This window comes from Mirounga leonina, unplaced genomic scaffold (assembly GCF_011800145.1).
Source record: "Mirounga leonina isolate KUSES-001 unplaced genomic scaffold, KU_Mleo_1.0 Mir_353, whole genome shotgun sequence".
NCBI classification, from domain to species: Eukaryota; Metazoa; Chordata; class Mammalia; order Carnivora; family Phocidae; genus Mirounga; species Mirounga leonina.
This window is the reverse complement of record NW_023270699.1, coordinates 1,748,601-1,774,737: the sequence shown is the minus strand read 5'-3', so window position 1 is coordinate 1,774,737 and position 26,137 is coordinate 1,748,601. Positions and strand designations below refer to the sequence as shown.

General features: G+C 46.7%; 1 protein-coding gene across 6 annotated transcripts in view; it reads right to left on the bottom strand.

Annotated features, from left to right (window-relative positions):
- The window catches only part of UBE2G2 (ubiquitin conjugating enzyme E2 G2), a 41,963-nt gene extending 16,429 nt beyond the window's left edge, over positions 1–25,534 (bottom strand). Inside the window, exons 1-4 of one of the 6 annotated variants that reach the window (XM_035030049.1) lie at positions 15,348–15,351; positions 6,819–6,821; positions 3,346–3,381; positions 3,210–3,255 (exon numbers count right to left, since the gene is read on the bottom strand). In XM_035030049.1, coding sequence (XP_034885940.1) covers positions 3,210–3,250 — 41 coding nt within the window. In that variant the 5' untranslated portion in view covers positions 3,251–3,255; positions 3,346–3,381; positions 6,819–6,821; positions 15,348–15,351. Of the gene's footprint in view, positions 1–3,209; positions 3,256–3,345; positions 3,382–4,528; positions 4,851–6,818; positions 6,822–15,347; positions 15,352–18,883; positions 18,903–24,130; positions 24,765–25,408 lie in introns of those variants that run through there. The other 5 variants (XM_035030046.1, XM_035030048.1, XM_035030047.1 and 2 more) reach the window with 5 other exon arrangements.
- Positions 25,535–26,137: the final 603 nt, after the last annotated feature.

The following is a 26,137-nucleotide window of genomic DNA, read 5'->3' as shown; positions in this document are numbered from 1 at the left end:
ACCCCCCCAGCACCTCTGGCACCAATCTGTTCTCTGTATAAGTTTGGGGGGTTTTTGGTTTTTTAGATTCTACCTATAAGTGAGATCGTACAGTATTTATCTTTCTCTGACTTATTTCATTTAGCATAATATCCTCAAGGTCCATCCACGTTTTCACAAACGGCAAGATTTCACTTTTTTATGGGTATCACCTGTGTGTGTGTGTGTGTGTGTGTGTACCTGTGTATACACATCCGATCTGTTTTATCCATTCATCCATTGCTGGAGAGCAACTCAGGCTGCTTCCAGGTCTTGGCTGTTGTAAATGATGCTGCAAGTGAACACGGGGGTGCAGACAACTCTTTGAATCAGTGTTTTCATTTTCTTTGGGTAAATACCCAGAAGAGCTATTGCTGGGTCGTAGGGTAGCTCTATTTTTAACTTTCTGAGGATCCATACTGTTCTCCAGAGCGGCTGCACCAGCTCGCATTCCCACCAACGGTGTAGGAGGAGGGTTCCCCTTTCTCTGCATCCCCGCCAACATCTGTCGTTTCTTGTCTTTTTGTGTAACATCCACGCTGACTGGTGTGAGGTGATGTTTCACTGTGGTTCTGATGTGCATTCCCCCGATGATGAGTGATGGTGAGCGCCTTTCTATGTACCTGTTGGCCACCTGGATGTCTTCTTTAGAAAAGTGTCTATTCAGATCCTCTGCCCGTTGTTTAATCAGATTATTTCTTTGCTGTTGAGTTCTGCGAGTGCCGTATACATACTGGAGATATCAGAGATCTGGAATTGCAAATATTTTCTCCCATCCTGTAGGTGACCTTTTTATTCTGTCAATGGTTTCCTGTGCTAAGCGGAAGCTTTTCAGTTTGACGTCCTACTTGTTGTTTTCTGCTATTGTTGCCTTTGCATCTGATTGCTACTATGTGTTTTCAAAATATTGCTTTAATTTTATAGTGTTTATCTAAAATTAGTAATAGTTACCCTAACAGGTTTAGCTACCCCAACGCTTTTTTAGAAACCATACTGGAGGGCTCACATGTCTGCTGATGGGCACAAGCCAATATCCCGCAAGCTAGAAGACCTGCCAGGGGCCCACTAACCTCTGCACTCAAGCCTCCCAATACCCCACGTACCCTACCACCAGGCTTGCTGCCCACATGCCTGCATTAACACAGAGACAACGCACAGGATCCAGTAAACGGAAAAAGAGGGTTACGAATTAAGTTCACACGATATAATCTCCTGTTTCCTTAAAAATAAAAGGATCTACGGCTGACACAGTGGACAATGCCATGTTCCATTAGATGTAGGACACTTCTGAGCAGGAGACTCACCACCCCACTGTAACTGCCTTAGGGGACAAAAGACACAATAGCTGATGAGACAGAAATACAAAGTTGAGGGGCGCCTGGGTGGCTCAGTCGTTAAGCGTCTGCCTTCGCCTCAGGTCACGATCCCGGAGTCCTGGGGTCAAGCCCCAAGTCGGGCTCCCTGCTCAGCGGGAAGCCTGCTTCTCCCTCTCCCACTCCCCCTGCTTGTGTTCCCTCTCTCACTGTGTCTCTCTCTCTGTCAAATAAATAAATAAAATCTTAGAAAAAAAAAAAAGAAAGAAATACAAATTGAAAAGACATCCTCATGCCAGGAACATTTAAACACAGGAAAAACAATGGACATCACAGGCCCAAGGAATTAGAATATTACAAATTATCAGATGTCACGCATGCTGTATTTTCTTTGGATAGTGTTTATTGATGATTTTTAAAATATTTTGCTTATCAAAAAACCCTCACTTTCTCATCGGTTTCCACGTATTAATCTAACCTCCACGGACAACATTCATCAGCAATCTGTTTGTAAAGCATGAAGAACTAATGTGACGTTGGCCCTGGGCAGACTCACAAGGTGTGATGATGTCTGAAGTGCACACTTGCCCCCGCCCTTTCCACAGAGCACTTCTCAACCCAATGAAATCCAACCCCAACACTTGCCAACTGACTGAACCATCTCATTTTACTAATAAGAAAACGGAGAGACTGAGGATCAGTCTCAACTTCATAAATTTTACTTCACCACATTTTGTTGAAAACACAGCAAGTCTAAGAATGGCCAAAAACTGTACATGCAAAGAGGGAGGAAGGCAAACAAAGGGCCTGGGTCATAGGGCTATAGAACACTCTAGAATCGGGGGTCCTGGACACCTGGGTGGCTCAGTCGATTAAGCAGCTGCCTTCGGCTCAGGTCATGATCCCAGAGTCCTGGGATCGAGTCCCACGTCGGGCTCCCTGCTCAGCGGAGAGCCTGCTTCTCCCTCTCCCTCTGCCTGCTGCTCACCCTGCTTGTGCTCTATCTCTCTCTCTGTGTCAAATAAATAAATAAAATCTTAAAAAAAAAAAAAGAATCGGAGGTCCATTTGTGACCCTTTCTAAGTAACATCACTAAGTGAAATAGGAAGTCCACTCATGATCTTTCTACAACAGGGCCAGGAACCACACTGCTGGCCTCAGAACTAAGCCACGTCCTGGGGTCAGGGACGATGGAAGCCCAGATGAGGCGCACAGGGAAAGAGCAGCAGAGGACGAGCTCCTTGGGGATGAGAGGAAAAGGGAAGTGCGGGTACACAGGGGGGTAGGGCCAGAGGCTCACTCGCACCCCGAGGGGCCATTCCTCCCTCAAAGCTGCGGGCTCTTAGGGACTTCCTGAAGTCAAAACCACCGACACTGTCTGAGGCTAACCCAGCACAGCCACACAACATTCAAAACTTATTACTGGGGGGCGCCTGGGGGGCTCAGTCAGTGAAGTGTCTGCCTCTGGTTCAGGTCATGATCCTGGGGCCCTGGGATGGAGCCCCACATCGGGCTCCCTGCTCAGCGGGGAGTCTGCTTCTCCCTCTCCCTGCCACTCCCCTTGCTTCTGCTCTCTCTGTGTCAAATAAATAAAATCTATAAAAAAAAAAGAAAAAACCCTTATTATTGTAAAACTCTAGAAACATAAAATCGACTAAACCTTTTACTGGTTCTAAGGAAACATTTTCATTTCTCAGGATACACATCTGTGCTCTTATCTGGTATCAGACTAGCAGACTAGAAAAGAGCTAAATTCAAGAGATGCACAAACCCTTTTTCCTAATGGACATTTCTAAGCACAGCCCCACTGCTAAATGGATTCAAAGGTCTAATGTCCAAGAAAGTCTTGAAAACTAGAAACACATATAACTAACTTACATGATCAGCGCCTCCCACTCAAAAAAGTTCTCTTCATTCATGGGGCCTGCAGGAAAAAAAAAATTCCACAATTAACTCTGAAGGCAACGTTGGCAGTCAGAAGTAGATTATAAAGAGGTTAACTTTAGTACCTTACCTGCCACAATTCCTTCCGGAGGATTCAGTGTTAATTCTATAAAATGAAAAAGTAAAGCCATTATGAAATAGAATGCACATTAGGTTGGCATTTCAACAAAACAACTTTAAAAGTATATAAGATTAAAAATTCTTAAATTCAAAATTCTGTTTGTCCAAAGTGGATGCCTAGTCCAGTTATATTTCCAACAAAGACTACACAAACAGCTCTTTATATCAGCAAAAAGTAGAATTTTAGAGCTATAAACCCTCTCATTTTACAAATGAAAAGACAAAAGGGGTTAACTATCTTTCGAAAATACTCCTGGTAGTTATTTTGATTAAATTTCACAAATCAAGCATAGTATATTATTTTCCAATGGAATGGTATTTCCTGTGACTTTGAGAGGCAGCACAAGCTTTTCTGAACATGACAAACTAGAGACTGAGCCGGCGCTCGTGAAGCAGGACAGGGAGCACGGACAGGCTAGCGGTCGGCCCCCCGTGCCTCTCTACCAAATCTGTGAGCCCCCGCATGAGGATCCATGGTGTCAGACCTGAGCACTCAGTGAAAACAGGTAGACAGCAGCGGTTTGCAGCAATTTGCAAAGGTCAGTAGCTGTTGATGAGGCCCGGCCCTGCCACTAAGAAATGCCATTTCAAGTCCTGGCCTCCTCATCTTTTATATGCAAAGCACCAAAATGAAACCAAACCTGCACACAAATGGGCAAAGGTAAAGAGCACAAGGTTAAAACAATCACGGGCAGGAAGGAGGGCCACCGGGAGTAAGGACTCAGGCCACAGATACACCTCCTACTGGGCCCAAGTGCCGAACACATCACTGGTCTAGTAAGAACCATACAAACAGAAGATAAACTGACCCAAAAACTGGTTCCTTGAAGGGACATAAAATTAACAAATCCTTGCCAAATAAAAGGCTTGGAAAAGGGGAAGTCAAACAGTCATTACTCACAGGTGCTATGCGTACATACGAACAAAGTCCAAAAGAAACAAGATGCGTTATTAGAAAGATTGCAAGCATTGCTGATTACGAGGTCCATACATATAACCAAACTGCGTTTCTATGTACAAGTAAGCTAGAAAAATCTTACAAAGACAGCAATTACAATGGGAAACACGCAGAAGTACGTTTTTAAAAGATGTGCAGATCTGTAACGTGCCAGAACCATCACAGCTTTAAAGACCTTGATAAATGGAGATCAGAGCAAGTTCACCGGTTGAGCCCTCAGCGTTAGGAAGTTCTCAGTCCTCCTCAAACTCAGTCTATGGATTCCACGCAACTGCAGCCAACATGTCAACAAGGCTTCTTCTCTGAATGCGACAAGACAATTCTAAAAGATACATGAAAATGGAAACAACCGCGCACAGCCAAGACACTCTTTAAGAAGAGTAAGTTGAGAAGTCCATCGAAGGGCACCAAGACTTATTACGAAGCCTGGGTGAGGCAGGGGGACGCCAGCACAAAGGGAACTGGACCAAGGGAACAAAACAGAGAGTGCCCAGAAACAGACCCGTGCAAACACAGCTGCAGCCCTGAACAACATGGTCCACTCCTCCTTATGCCCTTAGTAACCTTCCCTCTCCAGCTGTCTGTCTTGGAAGAACACAGTGCTCATGCCTGCAACATACAAGCTACGTGTTGACTGTGTACATGGTCCTTAAGGCTGCTGGGCAACAGGAGGCGATTTGTAGTTAAGTTTTGGGGGAATCAAAAGTTACACATGTATTTTCAACTGTATAGGGGTCGGTATCCCTAACCTCAACATAGGTTAAAAGGGCAGTCTTTTCCACAAATGATGCTAATATTTAAGCAAAAAAAATAAAGTTTCTCCCCCCACGCTACCAAAAAAAAAAGATCAAAATCAAAATATATAAGACAAAGGAGAAAAGGGGCATGTGAAATAATAGAAAATCTCCATACTGGTCTCTGACCCGGGGCCGGCACGGCGCTCCTGGGGCCCTCCTCACTGCCTACGTCCAAGAGCACTCGGAGCATCTTCTGTCCTAATGAGGTGACTCGGGGGGGCTCCTGGGTGGGCCTGGTCCCCAGAAAGAGCAGCAGTGACTGGAAGCTTGGAACTTTCAGGCCATCCCGTCCCTCCCCCCCCCTTGGAACTTTCAGGCCATCCCGCCCCTCCAGGGAGGGGGAGGGGCTGGGAATGGGTCAATGAGTCATCGCAGGCCTCCGTGAGGACCCCCCGTAAATCCCAACAGGACGGGGTCCAGAGAGCTTCCACCGGGTGCACATGTGGGGGTGCTGGGAGAGGGGTGCACCCACAGAGGGCACAGAAGTTCCATCCCTTCCCACACACCTTACCCTACACATTTCTTCCATCTGGTGGCTCATCTGTACCCTTCATCACATCCTTCTATGATAAACCGATAAACATGAGCAAACTGCTTCCCTGAGTTCTACGAGCCACTCTAGCAAGTTAATCGACCCTGAGGAGGGGGCTGTGGGAACCTCCAATTTAGAGCCCATGAGTCAGAAGCACAGGTGACCAGCTGGACCTTCAAATGCACCTGAAAGGCGGGCAGAGAGAGAGCAGTCTTGTGGGACTGAGTCCCTGACCTGTGGGGTCTGATGCTGTCTCGAGGCAGATGCTGTCGGAACTGAGTTCAACTGCGGGACACCCGGCTGGCATCTGCAGAAACCCCCCGGCCCCGCACGCCTGCTGTCAGAGTGCTGAGAGAGGGGCAGCCGTGCCAGAGCGAAGGAGATACCCGGGGCGTACGTTTTCTAAACACGGCAGAAGATGCAAACAGACCATCACCAAAGGAGACACGGATGGCAAAGAAGCACATCACAGCTGCTCCACACTGTGAGCCTTGGGGAGGTGAACATTAAAACCACAAGAAGATACGGCCACACATCTTCGTTAGTAGAAATATTTTTACTTAGAACAGAACAGCTCAAATTAAAAAGACTGGCAATACCAAGTGTTGGCAAGTTTACCAACTGAATCTCTCGTGCATTACCGGTCAAGATACAAAATGATCTGGTTACCCGCTGGGAACAGTTTGGCTGTTCCTAATAAAAACAGTTTAACCCTGTGCTTACCTGAGACCCAGCAATTCCTACCTGAGACCCGGCAATTCCACCGGTGGACGTCTACCCAAGAGAAATGAACTCACGTCCCCAGACTCTGATGTGCGTGTTCACAGCAACTGCTTTCACAGCAGCCCCCGTGGAAACGGCCAGATGTGCAGCCGCGGGTGCGTGAGCACGGCGCAGTCTCTCGTACAGTGGAGAAGCAAGGGCAACAGAAAGGAGCACACCACCATGGGCGACTCTCACGGCCCTGTGCTAAGTGAGCGAAGTCTGGCGCACTGTGTGATTCAATGTCCATGGAATTCTAGACAAAGCAAAACTACGGTAATCTGAAAGCAAATCAAATGGAGCTATGGGCCAGGGGCCACGGGAAGCAGGAAGGGACTGCAAAGGGCATGAGGGAACCCTCCGGGGCCACAGACGTTCTGCATCCTGATCGTAGAGACGGCCATGCCACAGGGTACACCTGTCAAAGCTCGAGGAATGGTCCATCTTAAAGTAGCACATTTTATTGCTACAAATTTTATCTCAATAAAGCAGACTCCCCCCAAAATTAATTTCAGTTGTTTTATGAAATAGAAAACAATAAATTTCTGAGAGGATAATATAGGAGAGTATCTTAATGCTTCTTAAATTGGACTCACTATAAAGTTAATAACCAAAGAGAACTAACCATAAAGGAAAAGACTGGTAAAATTAATAGCACTGAAATTAAGAACCTCTGATATCAAAGGACACCTTTAAGACAATGATAAGGTGAGCCCCAGAGAGGAAGAAGATACTTAGCACAGACATAACCAACAAAGGGCTCACATCTGGACTTCTCAAGAACACCTTACAAATCAATAAAAATATATAAACAACCCAAAAGAAAATCAAGCTCATGACTTGAAAAGACACGTCACCAAAAAAAAAAAAAAAAAAACCAAAAGGGCAAGAAAAAAAAAAAAAAAGGAGAGCGGCCGGGGGAGGGGGGGGGGGGGGGGGGACGACTTCAACCACCACGGGACAGCACTACCCTCCCACCAGAACCACCCAGAAGCCCAAGGTAAGAAAACCGGCGAGAAGCTTCTGCCTGGCCAAGGGGCCGCAGCCGCGCCCTACAGGTAGGAGGGTCAACTGGTACAAGCACTTTGGAAACGAGGCTGCCGTCAGCTAGTACCCTCAGCCAGTACCTCCTCTCCGGAGTACAACCACACCGAAAAGTGTGCCCATCGTGCACCAAGAGACACGTCCAAGAAGGCTTCTAGCCAGCGGAAGCGCTTCTGATTCTGGGGAGCAACCGACATGCTGCCATGCAGAGAGCCTTGGAACAAATGATTAACATCCCCCTCCCCCCACCCCCGCAGAATCCGCCTCTGGAAGAATAAGGGGGAATGAAATGTCCCGGGACGTAATCACACAGCTCGATACTGTAACACCTCACACTCTCCCTGAAGAGACAGAGAAAGCAGACTCACACCAAGGATAACAGCGTGAAGAGTGAGAGTGAGAACTCATTAAGGTCACTGATGAAGGGCCACAACGAATCGAAACCATAAACCCCAGACAATTTAAATATTTCACTATTGTCATGAAAATACTGTTCCAGCTGTTAGTTGGAAAGCCTGTCATGTGTCTCTATTTTGCTACATAATTTTATGTATTGAAAAGTACACAGTTACAGTTCTAGCCACAAAACCATTCAAGTGCAGACGCTATTTTTTTATCCTTACATTTGCTTCTTGGTCCTCTCTGAAGCTCTGAGGAACAACCCAAAGCCATGGGGCAGTGGTCTGAGTGGCCCTGCGTGGCCCACATGACCAGAAGTGGCCAACCACTACCCATCAATCACACTTCTCTCTGCCAAGCACTCTTCTGGCCAGTGGACACGCAGGGGTGAAGGACCAACAAGGTCCCTGCCTTCAGTGAGCTTATGTACTAGTGAAGGACGACAGGTAGCAGACAAGGAAACACAGGTGAAAAGAGAGTTTCAGGTACGGAAGAGTACAGAGAAGAACACGATAAAGTGAGAGAAAGATGCAGCCCACGGTAGGCAAGAAAGGCCTTGCTGTGAAGGAGATACTGGAGGGGGTTCCTTTTTCTTTTCTTTAATTGAGATATAATTGACTTCTCATATTATATTAGTTTCAGGTGTGCAACACAGGGAGTCGATATTTGTATATATTCTGAAATGAGCACAAGTCTAGTTAGTTAACATCCACCAACACACACTCACAAATTGTTTTTTCTTATGATGAGAACTTTTAAGATCTCTTGGCAACTTTCAAATGTACAATACGGCATTGCTCACTGTAGTTGCCATGATGTATGTTACACCCCCAGGACTTACTCATTTTATAACTGCAAGTCTATACCTTCTGACCACTTTCACCCATTCTGTTCACCCGCTAACCCCCATGGCTACCACCAACCTGTACTCCATCCGTGAGTTGTTTTGTTTAAGATTCCCTATGTGAGAGAGATCATTTGACATGCTCGTTCTCTTATTCCACTTAGCGTAATGCCCTCTAGCTCCATCCATGTTGTCGTAAACGGCAAGATCTCCTTCTTTGTTACTGCTGAGTAATACTCTGTTGTGTATGTGCTATGTATTTACAGCAGTATTGTTCATAATAGCCAAAAAAATGAAAACACCCGAATATCTATCAATAGAAGAAGAGGTCAAGAGATTGTGGTATAGTCATACAATGGAACAAAAATGAAAATAAATGATGCACAGCTACACACAACATAAAGTCGTGTGAAGAAGCCAGGTCTGTACATATCTTTACAAAAAAACCCTCACACTACATATATACATACAACACAGAATACACAATACATAACTACATTTACTGATAGATTACATTCATTAAATCCAGGCAAGCTAAACTACAATGTTAAAGAACGCATGCTTTGGTGGAAAAACAAAGCAAGGTGGTGATTATCCTGTGAAGACAGAGCTGCTTTGGGGGGTGGGGGGTCCCACACTGTGGGGTTCTGGAGAGCTGGCAGACTTCTTGCTTACCCTGGGTCGTGATGCTCTGAGAGCTCACTGAGGGGAACATGTCTTTCCCTGCACCTGTCCTTTACCAGCTGTATTTACCTCACTTCAAACTTTTTTTTTAAGATTTTATTTATCTGAGAGACTAAAGAGAGAAAGAGAGCATGAGTGGGGGGAGGGCAGAGGGAGAGGGTCAAGCAGACTCCTCACTGAGTAGGGAACCCAACACGCACCCACTGGGCTCAATACCAGGACCCTGATACCATGACTTGAGCCGAAGGCAGACACTTAACTGACCAAGCCCCTCAAATTAATATATTTTAAAAGTTGTTACTGCAACAGTCCAGGCAGGGAAGATGATGGCTTGAGTCAGAGTGGCAGGTCAGAAATGGTGCCACTGGGGATCTGTTCTGCAGGTAGAGAGAAGTGGATGTGGCATGTGAGGATGAACAAGGCTGGTCCCAGGTTCCTGGCCCAAACAACTAAGTGAACGGCAGCACTATTCCTGGGATGGAACGGGAAGGGACAGGTCTGAGGGGAAAGCAGGAATTCTAATTTAAACACATGAAAGTGGGACTAGTAAACAGACAAGTAAAAGGGCGCCTGGGTGGCTCAGTCGGTTAGACGTCTGACTTGATTTTGGCTCAGGTGATGATCTCGGGGTCGCAGGATCGAGCCTCGCTTCAGGCTCTGAGCTCAAGCAGGGAGTCTGCTTGGGATTCTCTCTCCTTCTCCCTCTGCCTCTTTCCGCCACTCTTTCTCACTCTCTCTCTAAAATAAGGAAAATAAACCTTAAAAAAAAAAGAAGTAGAACAGGCAGGTGGTTGGAGGAACAAGTGTGAAGCTCCAGGGAGAAACGACACTAGCCGTATAAATTTGGGAGCTGCGTGCACAGGGAAGAGACGGAGCCGCTGGAACAGTCCTCCCAGGGGACACTTGGAAACTCAGAGACCACCGTCAGGTCTCCACAATGACTAGGGAGTGCTACCGCCATGTCGGGAGAAGGGACCGGGAATGGGAATGCTCAACCTTCTGCCACAAATGAGTCCTCCACAAGGAAGAGGAACAGCTGTTAAGACAGACCACCTGGCCAGGAACAGGTGCAGGCACAGCTGAGAGCCACGTGCGTCACCAGGGCATGCCAGCCTGGAAGCATGCGGGAAGAGAAGGGGCGGCAGAGCCGCCCAGAGGAGGCCCGGGAAGCAGGACAGCAAAGGCTTCACGGAGGGAGAATCAGGTGCGAATGAGGAGGGGCACCAGGAAGGCTGAGCCCCCCGGGTGTGGCAATACAGACTCTGTCTCAGCCCCTCTTCCCGTCTCTGCGTGACAGCAGACCAGGAGAAGAGGCCCAGGGGACCCCAGAACCCAGCTCACCAGGCTCTACACACCCAAGCATCTGAAATCCAGTCTCATTTTCATGTCTAAAGTCAAATCAACTTAGTATAAGAAGAAACCCACCAAGTGAAAGCAGATGAGTTACAAACTCCTTGGGGGGGGAGGCAGCGGGAGGGTGCCTGAGAGCAGGACAGAGGAAAAGATACCACTTGTTCTTCCGGAACCTTGAAAGGGAGCTTCCCCCAGAAAGCTGGCTTTCTTCTTCATCTGTGGCCTGCTGGAACCTCCCTCTGAGACCCCCTCCTCCTGGGGAGGCGGAGGGTGGTCTACACAGCCACTGCAGAGACCTGGAACCCAGCGGCCGGCCCACCCGCATCCTGATTCAACAGTGGCACCTACTGGTCAGGGAAGAACTACAATGAGGGAATGTTTCCTGACTGCACTCTCCTTTCTCAGGTTTTCTCTCCAAACACACACACACACACACACACACACACACACGGCTTCCTGTTTACTACTAAAAGCAACTTCAAAAAGAAAAACTCTTAATAATATCAGAGAAATCTGCACAAACTATAGCACTGAATGCTTGAGACTGTTAATCTGTTAAAAACATGTTTTTAATAGGGGCTTAAAAAACAGCCACCATAAACAAACAGGGTTCTAGAGGGGAGGGGGGTGGGAGGATGGGTTAGCCTGGTGGTGGGTATTGAGGAGGGCACATTCTGCATGGAGCACTGGGTGTTGTGCACAAACAATGAATCATGGAACACTTCATCTAAAACTAATGATGTAATGTATGGGGATTAACATAAGAATAAAAAAAATGTAAAAAAAAAAAAAAAAAAAGAGCCACCACACAAAATGCAATATAAACTCAACCTTTGACCCAGCAATCCCACATCTCAGAATCACCACGAGAGACAGATACACTGGTAAAAACAGGAAAAGATGCATGCATCAGGCTATTCATTTCAGGATTATTTGTAACAGCAAAACACTGGAAATTTGACCCAAACATCTATCACTAGAGAACCAGTCAAATCATGATATAGTTACCAATGGAGTATTTTGCTGCTAGGAAAAGGAAAGATGCACACTTCTATGTACTAGTTTACAGTGAACTCCAATATATACTAAATGAAAGAAAGCAAAGTGGAGAAAAGCTTATAACTAGGGTCTGTAACCGGTGATTAAATTAAAATGAGGTCGCTAAGGGCCCCAATCCAACATGACTGGTGCTCTTGGAAGCTCAGGACACAGGCACACACAGAGGGTCGACCACGTGAGGACCCAGGGATGATGGCGTCCACCCGACCAGGAGGGGGGCCTCCAGAGGAGCCAGGCCTGCCCACAGTCTGATGTCAGACCATCAGAAAACAGTTTGTTGTTGAAGCCCCTAGTCTCCGGTATTGTGTTATGGCAGCCCTAGGAAACGAACACGGTCCTTGAACAGGTGGATGGCCATTTGTAAGTAATCTGCAAATGAACCCTGACTTTCACCTCATGGCGCAAACAAACCTTTACTCTAGATGGGTCACAAATCTAAACATAAGCTAAAACTAAACATCATCGAGAACATACGATTTCTATCATATGAGGAAATCGTAGTAATCTCGTCGGAGGCCAGGATTTCTTAACATAGAAAGCATGAAATATTTTAGAAATAAATAGATTGGACTTCAGTGAAATAAAAAAATCCTCTGCTCTTTTAAGATTTTATTTATTTGACAGAGAGAGACAGGGAGAGAGCAAGCAGGGGGAGCAGCAGGGAGAGGGAGTGGGAGAGGGAGAAGCAGGCTCCCTGCCAAGCAGGGAGCCCAACGTTAGGCTCGATCCCAGCACCCTGGGATCACGACCTGAGCCGAAGGCAGAAGCTTAACCAACTGAGCCACCCAGGCGCCCCCAAAACCCTCTGCTCTTTAAAAGGCACTGTTACGGAAATTAGAAATCAAGCCACAGGAGGTGCTGTTCAAGGGGTGCAGAAGTTTAGTCACACAAAACCAAGGAGTTCTAAAGCTCTGCTATATAACAATATGCATATTGTTAACAATACCATAATGTACACTTAAAAACTGGTAAGAAGATAAAATTATATGGCATCTGGGTGGCTCAATCATTAAGCGTCTGCCTTCAGCTCAGGTCATGATCCCAGGGTCCTGGGATCGAGCTCCACATCGGGCTCCCTGCTCTGCGGGAAGTCTGCTTCTCCCTCTCCCCCTGCTTGTGTTCCCTCTCTCCCTGTGTCTCTGTCAAATAAATAAATAAAATCTTAAAAAAAAGAAGATATAATTATGTGGGTTTTTTACCACAATTTAAAAAAAGGCAAGCCCCAGTTTAAGGGAAAATATTTACAAAATATCCAATGAAAAACTAGTAGTTACATTATATAAAGAACTGTTACAACTTACTAAAAAAACAATACACAGGATTAAAAATCAGCAGAAGACTCAAGACACTTATGATGGCATGGAAACACACAAAACAATGCTCATTGTCATCAGTCATTAGGAAAGCGATATCGGGGTGCCTGGGTGGCTCAGTGGGTTAAGTATCTGCCTTCAGCCCAGGTCATGATTCCACGGTCCCGGGATCAAGTCCCATATTGGGCTCCTTGCTCAGCGGGGAGCCTGCTTCTACCTCTCCCACTCCCTCTCCCTCTGCCACTCGCCCTGCTTGTGCGTGCTCTCCTCCCTCTCTAAGAAAATAAATGAAATCTTAAAAAAAAAAAAGGAAAGCACAAATCAAAGCCAGGAAGGAGGAGATGGCACCCTAGGAACACCCTGAGCGCCCCTCCTCCCGCGGACACAGAGTCTACAGCTACATACAGAACAATTTCCTCTTAAAAACACACTAAAAGGCTGGGGGTGCCTGGGTGGCTCAGTTGGCTAAGCCTCCGACTCTTGGTTTCAGCTCAGGTCATGTTCTCAGGGTCATGGAATCAAGCTCCGCATTGGGTTCTGTGCTCAGTGGGGAGTCTGCTTGAGATTCTCTCTCCCTCTGCCCCCCCAATTCGCGTGCACGCACACTCTCTCTCTAAAATAAATAAAATAAAAATCTTGAAAAAAAGCAAAAACACTAAAGACTGGCTGGGTCATAAGTGCACATCAAGCAAATGAGGAGAAAACCACACGGAAGCAGCTAAGAGAGGCTGGGATACAATCATAACACTTCCTCGCAGTATCTCATAACCAGGAGAAAACTCAAAACCCAGAGCTTCTCCCTGAGGAGCAAAAGGTTCAAACCCCACAGCAGCACCCCAATTTTTAAGACATACACTTAGATAGACAAGCCCCCAAAACACCTAACTTTGAAATCCCATGGGACTCACATCCCGAGACCCACAACACAGGAGCAATCTGTGAAACCTCCCTTAAAGGGCTTGCATGCTGGGACTCACCTGTCCCAGGGCCCAGCTCAGAGGGAGCCCGTGGATTGTGCCCAGACTTAAGTGAAGGAGGTTCACCTGCTTGTATCAGAGCACCAGCCTGAGGACAGGCATCTGATTTAACACACACACGTCAAGAGCCTGCTAGAACACTCTTCTCTGTGGACAGAGACTAGGGCGCCACCTTCGCCCTCTCCCTTTGCCACGCTCCAGGGCACCAGCATCTCCCTGAAGGGAGCTTTTACACACAGCTAGTGTCCTGATTTCTGGGGCTGTCACCTATGGGACACCTCTTGATCATGGCTCTGGAGGCCAGGGATGCTTGAGTTCCTGGTCCCATGAAACTGTAATAATCAGTATCACACAGGAAGGAGCTCACTCATCTGGTGCCCCAAATTTTATGACTGCTGCTGGGGACTTCCCTACATCACCTGACTCTAGCGACCAGCTGGACTTATGCCATGGGTCCCAGAGGACTCTAACCAATGAAGAAAGAGTTCTTAAACAGCTACCGGCTCCAGGGAAAGCAAGAAGCCACAGATTCAGGAGCCTGGTCTTTCTGTGCAGGAGGGCCCCACGCTAGGTAGAGTCTGCTTGAGATTCTCTCTTGCCTTCTGCCCCCCTCCCCCTGCACTCACTCTCCCTCTCTTAAAAAAAAAAAAAAATTAAAAAAGTCACAGAGTGAAGACTACAACAGCTGACCTGAAATGCAGCCTCGATGAAGCAGAAGAAAGGACCAGACAGCTCAACGTCAAGGCAGTGGAACTCAGTCAACCAGAGCAGCAAAAGAAAAAAGAATGGAAAAAAAGTGAAGATAGCTTAGGGGCTTATAGGACAACAACAGACTAATATTTGGATCATGGGGCTTCCAGAAGGAGAAGAGAGAGAGAAAAGGTCAGAAATCTCCTTGAAGAAATGATGGCTGAAAACTTGCCTAATCTGGGGAAGGAAACAGACATCCAGATCCAGGAAGCCCAGAGAGACCCACACCAAGACATATTATGATTACATGTCAGAAATTAAAGACCAGGAGAGAATCTTAAAAGCAGCAGGAGATGGGGTTGGGGTAGGGGGGGAAGGAGGTTAAAAAAAAACAAAACAGCAGCAAGAGAAAAACGGCTTATTAAGTACAAGGAAACCCCCCCCCCAAGTCTATCAGAATTTTCAGCAGACACGCTGCAGGCCAGAGGGAGTGGCACAATATATTCAAAGTGCTGAAAGGAAAATCTCTAAGCAAGATACTGTACCCGGCAAAGCGATCATTCAGAAGTGAAGGAGAGATAAAGTGTTTTCCAGAGAAACAAAAGCTAAAGGAGTTCATCACCACTAACCCGGCCTTACAAGAAATGTTATAGGGGGGCGCCTGGGTGGCTCAGTTGGTTAAGCGACTGCCTTCGGCTCAGGTCGTGATCCTGAAGTCCCTGGATCGAGTCCCGCATCGGGCTCCCTGCTCAGTGAGGAGCCTGCTTCTCCCTCTCCCTCTGTCTGCCGCTCCCCCCTGCTTGTGCTCTCTAATAAATAAAATCTTATAAAAAAAAAGTCAGAAAACAATTAACAAAAATGGCAACAAGCACATGCCTATCAATAATTACTTTAAATGTAAGTAGACTAAATTCTCCAATCAAAAGGGAATGGCTGAATGGGTAAAAAAAATCAAGACCCATCTATATACTGCTTACAAGAGACTCACTTCAGATGTAAAGACACACACATGAAAGTGAAGGAATAAAAAAAGATGCTCCATGCAAATGGAAACCAAAAGAAATCTGGAGCAACTATACTTACATCAGACAAAACAGACTTTAAAACAAAGACTGTATTAAGAGACAAAAGAATTACGTAACGATAAAGGAGTCAATCCAACAGGATGTAACACTTGTAAATATTTAAGCACCCAACACAGAAGCACCTAAATATATAAAGCAAATTTTAACAGACCTAAAGGGAGAAATAGCAATACAATAATAGTAGGGGATTTTAATACCCCACTTACATACAGAAAATCAGTAAGAAAACACTAGCCTTAAATGACACATTAGACCAGATAGGCTTAACAGATATTTACAGATCATTTCATTCAAAAGCAGCAGAATACACATTCTTCTCAAGTGCAAGTGGGACATTCTTCAGGACAAATCACATGTTAGGCCACAAAATAAGTCTTAACAAATTTAAGAGGACTGAAATCATATAAAGCATTTTCTGATCACAATAATGTGAAGCTAGAAATTAATTACATGAAGAAAACTAGAATATTCACAAATATATGGAGATTAAACAACATGCTACTGAATAACCAATTAGTCAAAAAAGAAATCAAAAGAAAAAAATACCTTGAGACATAAAATTAAAACATAAGGAAATGTAATATGCTAAAATTTATGAGATGCAGCAAAAACAGTTCTAAAAGATAAGTTCATAGTGATAAATGCCTATGTCAAGAAACATGAAAAATCTCAAATAAACCACCTTACTTTACAACTCAAGAAACTAGAAAAAGAACAAATGAAGTCCAAAATAGCAGAAGGAAGTAACAAACATTAGAACAGAAATAAATGAAATAGACTAAAAAGACAATGGAAATGATGAAACTAAGAGCTGATTCTTTGAAAACATAAAATTGACAAACCTTTAGCTAGACTCACCGAGTTAAACGGAGAGAAGACTCAAAGGAGGAGATGTGACAGCTGACACCAAAGAAATACAAAGGATCGTAAGAGACTACTCTGGACGACTGTATGCCAACAAATTGCCTAGAAGAAATGGAATCCAATTCCTAGGAACACATAACCTACCAAGAGTGAATCATGATGAAATAGAAAATCTAAACAGACTGATTACTGGTTAGGAGACTGAATCAGTAATCAGAAACCTCCCAACAAACAAAAGTCCAGGACCAGATGGCTTCACTGGTGAATTCTACCTAACATGCAAAGAAGAATTAATTAATACCCGTTCTCAAACTCTTCCAAAAACAAAAAAGAAGCAGAGGGAACATTTTACAAAGCTAGTTTCATCATAATACCAAACCAGACAAGAATGCCACAAGAAAATTACAGGTCAATATCCCTGGTGAACACAGATGCAAAAATCCCCAACAAAATATTAGCAAACCGAATTCAACAATATATTAAAAGGATCATACACCATGATCAAGTGGAATTTATTCCAGGAATGCAAGAATGGTTCAACATCTGCACATCAGTCAATATGCACACATTAACAAAAGAATAAAATTCATATGATCATCTCAACAGATGCAAAAAAGCATTTGATAAAATTCAACATCCATGTATAACTCTCAACAAAGTGGGCAGAGATGGAACATACCTCAACATAATAAAAGCCATATATGAAAATCCCACAGCCAACACCAGACTCGATGGTGAAAAGCTGGAATGTTTTCCTCTAAGATCAGGAACAAAACAAGGATACCTATTCTTACCACTCTTATTCAACGGAGTATTCAAAATCTTTGCCTGAGCATTTAGGCAAGAAAAAGAAATAAAAGGCACCCAAATTGGAAAGGAAGAATTAAAACTGTCACTATCTGCAGCTGACATATTATACATAAAATACCCTAAAGACTCCATCAGAAAACTGTTAGAGTAAACAAATTCAGTAAAGTTGCAGGATACAAACAAAAACAATACACAAAAATCTGTTTCTTTTCTATACATTAATAGTGAACTATCAGAAAAAGAAATTAAGAAAAGAATCCCATTTAGAATTGCATAAAAATGAATAAAAAACTAGGAATAAACTTAACCAAGGAGGTGAAAGACCTGTATACTGAAAATTACAACACACTGGGGCGCCTGAGTGGCTCAGTTGGTTCAGCATCTGCCTTCAACTCAGGTCATGATCCTGGGGTCCTGGGATCGAGTTCCACATCAGGCTCCCAGCTCAGCAGGGAGCCTGCTTCTCCCCCTCCCTCTGCCTGCCATTCCCCCTGCTTGTGCTCTCCCTCTGTCAAATTAATAGAAATAAAACCTTTAAAAAAAGAAAATTATAAGACATTAATGAAAGACTGAAGATACAAATGGAAAGATACCCTATGCTCATGGATTGGAAGAATTAATATTATTAAAATGTCCATACTACACAAAGCAATATACAGATTCAATGCAATCCCTATCAAAATTACAATGGCATTTTTTAAAAATTGAGCACTCCTAAAAACTGTATAGAACCATAAAAGACCCAGAGTAGCCAAAGCAAACTTGAGAAAGAACAAAGCTGGAAGCATCATGCTCTTTGATTTGAAACTATATCACAAAGCTGTAGTAGTTAAAACACTGTAGAACTGGCATAAAAACAGACACATAGATTAGTGGAACAAAATAACCCAGAAATAAATCCACATATATATGGTCCATTAACTTACAACAAAGGAGCCAAGTTTATACAATGAAGAAAACACAGGTAAGTACATTGTTTGTTTTTTGTTTTTTTAACATAATGCTGTTGTACACTTAACAGATTACAGTACAGTGTAAACATAACTTTTATATGTACCAGGAAACCAAAAAAAATCCACTTGGCCAGCTTTATAGTGATATTCACTTTATTGTGGTGGTCTGAAACACAACCCACAATATCTCCAAGGTAAGCCTGTACGCAATGGAGTATTACTGAGCCGTAAAAAAGAATTGTTGCCATTTTCAACAACACGGATAGACATCATGCTAAGTGAAGTCAGTCAGACAGAGAAAGACAAATACTGTATGATCTCTCATACACGTAGAATCTAAAATATATTTAAAAAATAGGGGCACCTGGGTGGCTTAGTCATTAAGCATCTGCCTTTGCTTCAGGTCATGATCCCGGGGTCCTGGGATCGAGCCCCGCATCGGGCTCCCTGCTCAGTGGGAAGCCTGCTTCTCCCTCCCCACTCGCCCTGCTTGTGTTCCCTCTCTCGCTGTCTCTCTGTCAAAAAAATAAATAAAATCTTAAAAAAAAAACAAAAAACAAGGTCATACAAAGAAAGAACAGATCGGTGGTTGCCAGAGGCAAGGGAGTGGGAGGGTGGGGGAAATGAGTGACCTGTTTTGGTTTGGGGTTCTTTTTTTTTTTAATAAATTGAATTTAAAAATTTAATTTAAAAAACAAGCACAGAGGAGCTCCTGGGTGGCTCAGTTGGTTAAGTGTCTGCCTTTGGCTCAGGTCATGATCCCAGGGTCCTGGGATCGAGTCCCACATCAGGCTCTTTCCTTGGTGGGGAGCCTGCTTCTTCATCTCCCTCTGCAGCTCCCCCTGCTTGTGCTTGCTGAAGCTCTCGCTCTCTCTCAAATAAATAAATAAATAAAATCTTAAAAAAAAAAAAAAAGGCACAGAAAATGGTAGAATAAATTAAGATGTCTTAAAAATTAAAAAATTTAAAAACCACAATGAGATACCACTATACACCCAACAGAATGGCTGAACATTTAAGAACCGCCCATACCAAGTGTGGACAAGGTAGTAGAGCCGCAGAAACTCTTTAATACACTGACGGTAGAAATGTAAAATGGTACGACCACTTGAGAAAACAGTGTGACTGTTTCTTTAAAAATTAAACATGAACTTCACAGGTGACCCATGTATTTCCCCAAGGGAAATGAACATGTATGTCCACAGAAAGACATGCACACCAATGTTGCTGAAGGTTTATTTGTATTAACCAAGAACTAGAAACCACCCAAAGGTCCACCAAAAGGTGAATGCATGAACATGCTCTGGTCTGTGCACACAGTGGAATGTTACTCTGCAGTAGAAAAGCAACAACTCGGAGGATGGATGGCTACAGAATTATGCTGGATGAAAGAATCATGACAAAAGAAAAGACAAAACATTCTATAGTGACTCCAAGCAGATCGGTCAGTCACTGGCCGGGATCTGGGGGCACAGGAAGGCACAGGAGAGCTGGATTCCAGAAGCAGGAGGAGACTTCAGGGGGCAGTGGTTATGCCCATCATCCTGACTGTGGAAACGGCTTCACAGGTGTGTGCATCCACCAAAACTCATCAAATTGTAAACTTTAAGTATATTAACTTATTGTATATAAGTTAAACCTTAAAACTGCTTAAAAAAAAAAAAAAGAAGACACCACAAAGGCTGAAAAGACAAAGAACAAAAAGGGATAAAATACTTACAACATATATAACCAACAGTGGATTAGGGATATATAAAGGAATAGAGAATATGCAAAGAACATCTACAAATCAATAAAAAAAGACAAACTACTCTATGGAAATTTGGTAAAAGACACAAACAGACACTTCACAAAGGAAAACCCATAAACCACCTACAAACACGACAGGATGCTCCACTTTAATCACAACACACAAATTAAAACCACAAGTCACCAGGCCTCACAATCATGTTGGTGAACATAGACCGTGCTCAACACCAAGGCATCAGTGAACATTCAAGGCAGCGTGCACGGGGACACGCGCACAAGGAAGCAGTCGGGAACGAGCCAGGAACGTGGATTATGGGAGTGCTCCCGGACTGTTAGTACACCCCGGATGCAGACCTTGCGCAGATGCACCAGCAATGTCCACAGCAGCATTCTATGTACAATAACTAAAAACTGGAAACAACCCAAACGCCCATCCATAACGTACTGGACAAATTTTGGCTTTGTGAAAACGAACCACAGCTATATGCTATGACAGGCATAAATCTCAGAATCAGTGCTCAGCAAAAGTTCTCAGAACACACACTGTGCGGTTCCATCTCAACTATTAAGTTCAACAGGCAAAAATAAACAGTATGTTGCTTATAAGTATATTAAGCAGTAAAACTACAAAGAAAAGGAAGGGAACCAGTTACTAGACTTTAGCGGCAATAACTTGCAGGGGTGGAGGGAAGAAGCACAAAGATTTCCAGGTTACCGCAAATGTTCTATTTCTTAGGTTGGGAGCCATGTGTACAGATATTCATTTTACTTTTCATCTGAACAGACCCATCTACCTTTACATATACAATACACTTCACAATACAGAAATGTTTTGAAAAGCTCTAAAGGGATATTGCCAGGGAAAGAGGATGGTGACCAGAGGGACAGATGGGAGTCCGGGGGTTCGGGGAAGGCTTCTGCAGGGGAGCAGGGTATCCAGGGGAAGGAAGTGCTGACGCCCGAGGGAGAAGTGTGCCTAGGACGCAGCCAGTGGGGCTGAGGGCACAAGGGTCAGAAGTCAGAGAGGCAAGGTCATTGCAAGGACTTTGGTTCTTACGGCAACAGAGGGTCCTGGGCAGAGTGACCTGAGCTGACAAGCTTACGGGGATCTCTTTCGGCTGTGCTGAGACAGAACAAAGTGGGGCAATGGCAGAGCAGACCTGTCTGGACTATCCTGGCAGTAATCCAGGCCACAGGTGAGTGGCTTTGACCAGCGTGGGACTCCTGATAAAATCTGAAGGTAGGACAACAGGTTCCATGTGAATAGAAAACAAAGGGAGTCATCAAGGGCGAATCTAAGGTTTTGAGCCCCCAAAACAAGGAAGAAGGTGGCTGCCAGCAGTGGAGACATGGGGACTGTGGGGGCAGCACCAGTGCAGGAAGATCAGGCACTCAGTTCTCCACGTCCAAGTCTGCGGTTCTTATTCAATACGGTACTAGGCTGAGTATGTCCCCCAGAATCTGTGAATGCGACCTTGTTTGCTGATGTAATCCTGTTAAAGTGGGGTCACACTGGATTAAGGTGGTCCTAAACCATGACTGGCATCTCCCTAAGAGGAAAGACAGCCAAGCAAAGACAGGCAGAGACGTGAACTATGCTGCCACAAGCCAAGGAACAGCAAGAATTCCTGGCAACCACCAGAAGCTGCAAGAGGCAAGGAGGGACTCTTCCCTAAAGCCTACAGAGTGTGGCCTTGGCGACACCTTGATTTGGGCCTTCGGGCCTCCAGAACAGTGATAGAACAAATTCCTGTTTTGTTAAGCCACTCAGCCTGTGCTACTTTGTTAAGGAGACCCGCAAAACCCAAAATACCTAAGTCTATTTTTAACACTTCTCGGAAAGGCTGGATGATGTGTGACAATAAAACATCAAAAAGATACCCATTTAAAATATATGGGTTCTGGGGTGCTTGGGTGACTCAGTCAGTTAAGTAACCAACTACTGATCTCAGCTCAAGTCTCGATCACACTGTGTGTGGAACCTACTTTAAAAATAAAAATGAAGGGCGCCTGGGTGGCTCAGTTGGTTAAGCGACTGCCTTCGGCTCAGGTCATGTTCCTGGAGTCCCGGGATCGAGTCCCGCATCGGGCTCCCTGCTCGCGGTGAGTCTGCTTCTCCCTCTGACCCTCCCCCCTCTCATGTGCTTGCTCTCTCTCATTCTCTCTCTCTCAAATAAATAAAATCTTTAAAAATAAAAAAATAAAAATAAATAAAAATAAAAATGAAATAAATTTTAAAAATATAAAAAAAAAAAATCTGGGTTCTTTTTCTGACTCTCCTTTTTCCTGGTTGTAAGAACCTAGGCAAATCATTTTGCTTCTGTTATTCAATTTCCTGCAAAATGTGAAAAACCAGGGGCTGAACAGAATCCTATTCAAGGTTCCACCACCTCTAAATTTCTGCAGTTCCAGGACTATTCCCAAATATGAAAAAGTATGCCTGAACCCTATCCCAATAACCTATTGAAACCCCATTTCACAGAGCGGTTTCAAGTCCACCTTCCAATGGATGTGCCACCTTAAAATGTGGTAAGACAAACTAGATGCTAATTCACGAAAGATGAGGATCACTAATTGGAATTTTATGATGTTTCTAAGATACAGCAAAAACAGAACTCCCCTCGGTGACATACTATATTCATTTTCTACCGCTGTCACCACGAACTCACCGGCTTAAAACACCCACTTGGGGCGCCTGGGTGGCTGAGTCGGTGAAGCATCTGCCTTCGGCTCAGGTCATGATCTCAGGGTCCTGGGATCGAGCCCCATGTCGGGCTCCCTGCTCAGCGGGGAGTCTGCTTCTCCCTCTCCCTCTGCCCCCCACCCCCTGCCGCCACTCTTGCTCTCTCTCTCAAATAAATAAATAAAAACCTTGAAGAAAAGAAAAACACCCACTGAAGACCTCACAGTTTCCATGTCAGAAGGGGCAGGTGGTTCTCTGCTTAGAGTCTCACAAGACAGCAACATGGTAGGGCTACCTGTCAGGGTGCCATCCCAAATTCATTCAGGTTCTTGGCAGAACTCAGGTCCCCGCAGCTGTGGGATGGTGGTTCCCCAGGGATCAGTCCTAGGTTCTAGAGGCAGCCCACGTTCCTCTGTTCCCAGCCACCCATGCATCTTCCAAGCCAATCACGGCAGGTGGAGTTCTCCTCATGCTTTGAATCTCCCGAACCTCCCCTCCTGCCTACCTCTACGGTTCTGGGGCCTCGAGTGATTATTGGGTTGTACCCCAATAATCCAGGTTAATCTCCCTACCTGTAAGTCAGCCACTCAGTAACCTCTAAGTTACACCTCCAGAGTGCTCTCACAGCAGTGCTAGATTCGTGTCTGGTGGGGCGAGCAGGGGCCAGCAAGCTTAGGGAGACGTTTTTAGGGTTCTGCCTTCCACATATACCCCAAGATGTCACATTAACACGTAAAAACATACATAATACACTTCTGTGATACAACTTTGGGAAGTCAAGTGTTACCTGCATTTTACTACAGCAAACTGACAGCAGGATTGAGATAATGGATGAGGCTTTTGTAAACACAGTAAAAGCAAAAGTAATCTTTGTTACTGCAAATATCCTCAGGAAATACAAGTTCGACAACGCAGAGGCTGGATCGAAGCAGCCGCCTGAACCTAATTCCCCTTGCAGGCTTAATCGATTCCTTCCCTACAGACGGGAGAGTCTAGAAGTGACCAGCATGGCAGGAATGACAGGCGTCCCCGCACAGACCGCCCCCAGCCAGGTTTCCCTTGAAGAGGAAGTGGCAGCAGTGCCCCACTCCCACCCAACCCCCTGTTCGTTCACGCTCTGCCTCCCAAACACGCTCCTACAAGCAGAGGACAGGCCGGGAGCAGCATGTCAACGCTTACTCTGAGGAGCCCACATCGGCACCGCCCTGGTCTGCTCATGTCGAACACAGACTCCCTGCGCAGGGCCAGGTGGTTAGGAGACTGAGCTCCGTGCGTGTTTACCAATGACCACGGTTACTTCCAGCCTTCTTCTGAGCGTGTCCTCCACGGCATCATAACAGTAACAGCCCAGAGAAGCGAGAGCTGCCTAACAGGTGTCCTGCAGAGCATGGATCTTCCCAGAGAGGCAGAGTGCGGAGGTCAAGGCCACGGTGAGCGCAAAGCTAGTAAGCAGAGGCGGCGAACCCTGACCGTGGCCGTGGCAGCCCCGCTCTCCCCACAACAGGCTACCACCCGGGGTCCAGCAGCGGCTCGGAACACGTTCAGCACACCCCCTTCGGCCAGCACCTGGGGCGACTCTTCCGCGGGAGCGTCCCGCTGGAAAAGGGCAGGACACGGAATGCTCCTGGGTTTTCGCTTCTCGCTTTGCTCTCCGCAAAGATTACAGCATCTTCCGGGCTCAGAAAGCACTGAGGAGGTTTTCTGAACACCACCCGAGGAAGAGCGACAGGGGCACGACTCAAAACCTGTTCCCGAGGTAGGGACAAAGCCAAAATCTGACCTTTCACCTCGGATGCACCACAGGCTTCTGAGCGGGTCGCGTCGGTCGTCCCCGCACCTCCCCGCGCGGCGTGGGCGCAAGGCGCCGACTTCCAGGAGCCAGAGACAAACCAAGCGCAGGCGGCGCTCCCGAGCACCCACTGCTCCAAGAGCGCTCGTCCGGGCTCGCTCACACGCGCAGGAGCGGGGGGCGGGCCCCGCGGGGACGGGCCCCGCAGAGGACGCGCCCCGCAGAGGACGGGCCCTGCAGAGGACGCGCCCCGAGACTCCGCGGCGGCTCACGACTGACCGGAACGAAGCTCCCGCTCCCAGGCGCCAACAGGCGGGCAGGACTCAGTGGTTCAGGAGTCCCCACCTTCCACATCGCCCCCCACTCAGGCCGCGCCCAGCCCGCGGGGCCACAGTCGAGACTAGGACTGGAGGAGGGGGCGCGGGGGCAGGGGTGAGGGCGGGAGGAGGGGGCGCGGGGCCGCGGGGTCAGGACTTAGGGAGGGAGGAGGGGGCGCGGGGCCGCGGGGTCAGGACTTAGGGAGGGAGGAGGGGGCGCGGGGGCCGAGAGGTGCAGGGTCAGGGGTTAGGGCGGAAGGAAGGGGCGCGGCGTCAGAGCCGGAGGAGGGGGCGCGGGGCCGCGGGGCGCGGGGACCACAGCGGGAGGAGGCGCGCGGGACCCGCGCTCACGTTTGTACTCGGCCATCAGCCTCTTCAGCGCCGTCCCCGCCATCGTCCGGGCAACAGCTGCGCGGTCCGGTCTCGCCTCCCAAGCGCAGGTCCCTCCCGCCCGCCGCAGGGCTGCTTCCGGGTCGCCGCCGGGGCACGGAAACTCTTCCGGGGCGCGGAGCGCGCCTGCGCAGTGGGGCGGTCGTCCAGGGCAGCGGCGCAGGTGCGGCGGCCGGGCTTTCCCGGCCGCAGGGTCCCGGGGTCCCTACCCCCCGCCAAGGCCTCGGCCACTTTGTGCGTTAACGCCGCTTACGGCGATCCAAATTCCTGTAGGGCCCGGGTCGTCCAGAAAATCCCAGAGCGCGGGCGCCCAGGGAGGAGTATGTATTAACCGCCTGTTACATCATACTGGCAGTGCCGCAGGAAGGTCCGATTAAAGGACCGGGCGGGGGGACAGGACCCGGACCAAGGATGGAGACGGAGGATGGCGGCCTGGGGGACAAGACCTGGACCAAGGATGGAGACGGAGGATGGCGGCCTGGGGGACAGGACCCGGACCAAGGATGGAGACGGATGATGGCAGCCTGGGGGACAGGACAGGAACAGGACCCGGACCAAGGATGGAGACGGAGGATGGCAGCCTGGGGGACAGGACCCGGACCAAGGATGAGGACGGATGATGGCGGCCTGGGGGACAGGACCTGGACCAAGGATGGAGATGGAGAATGGGGGACAGGACAGGGACAGGAC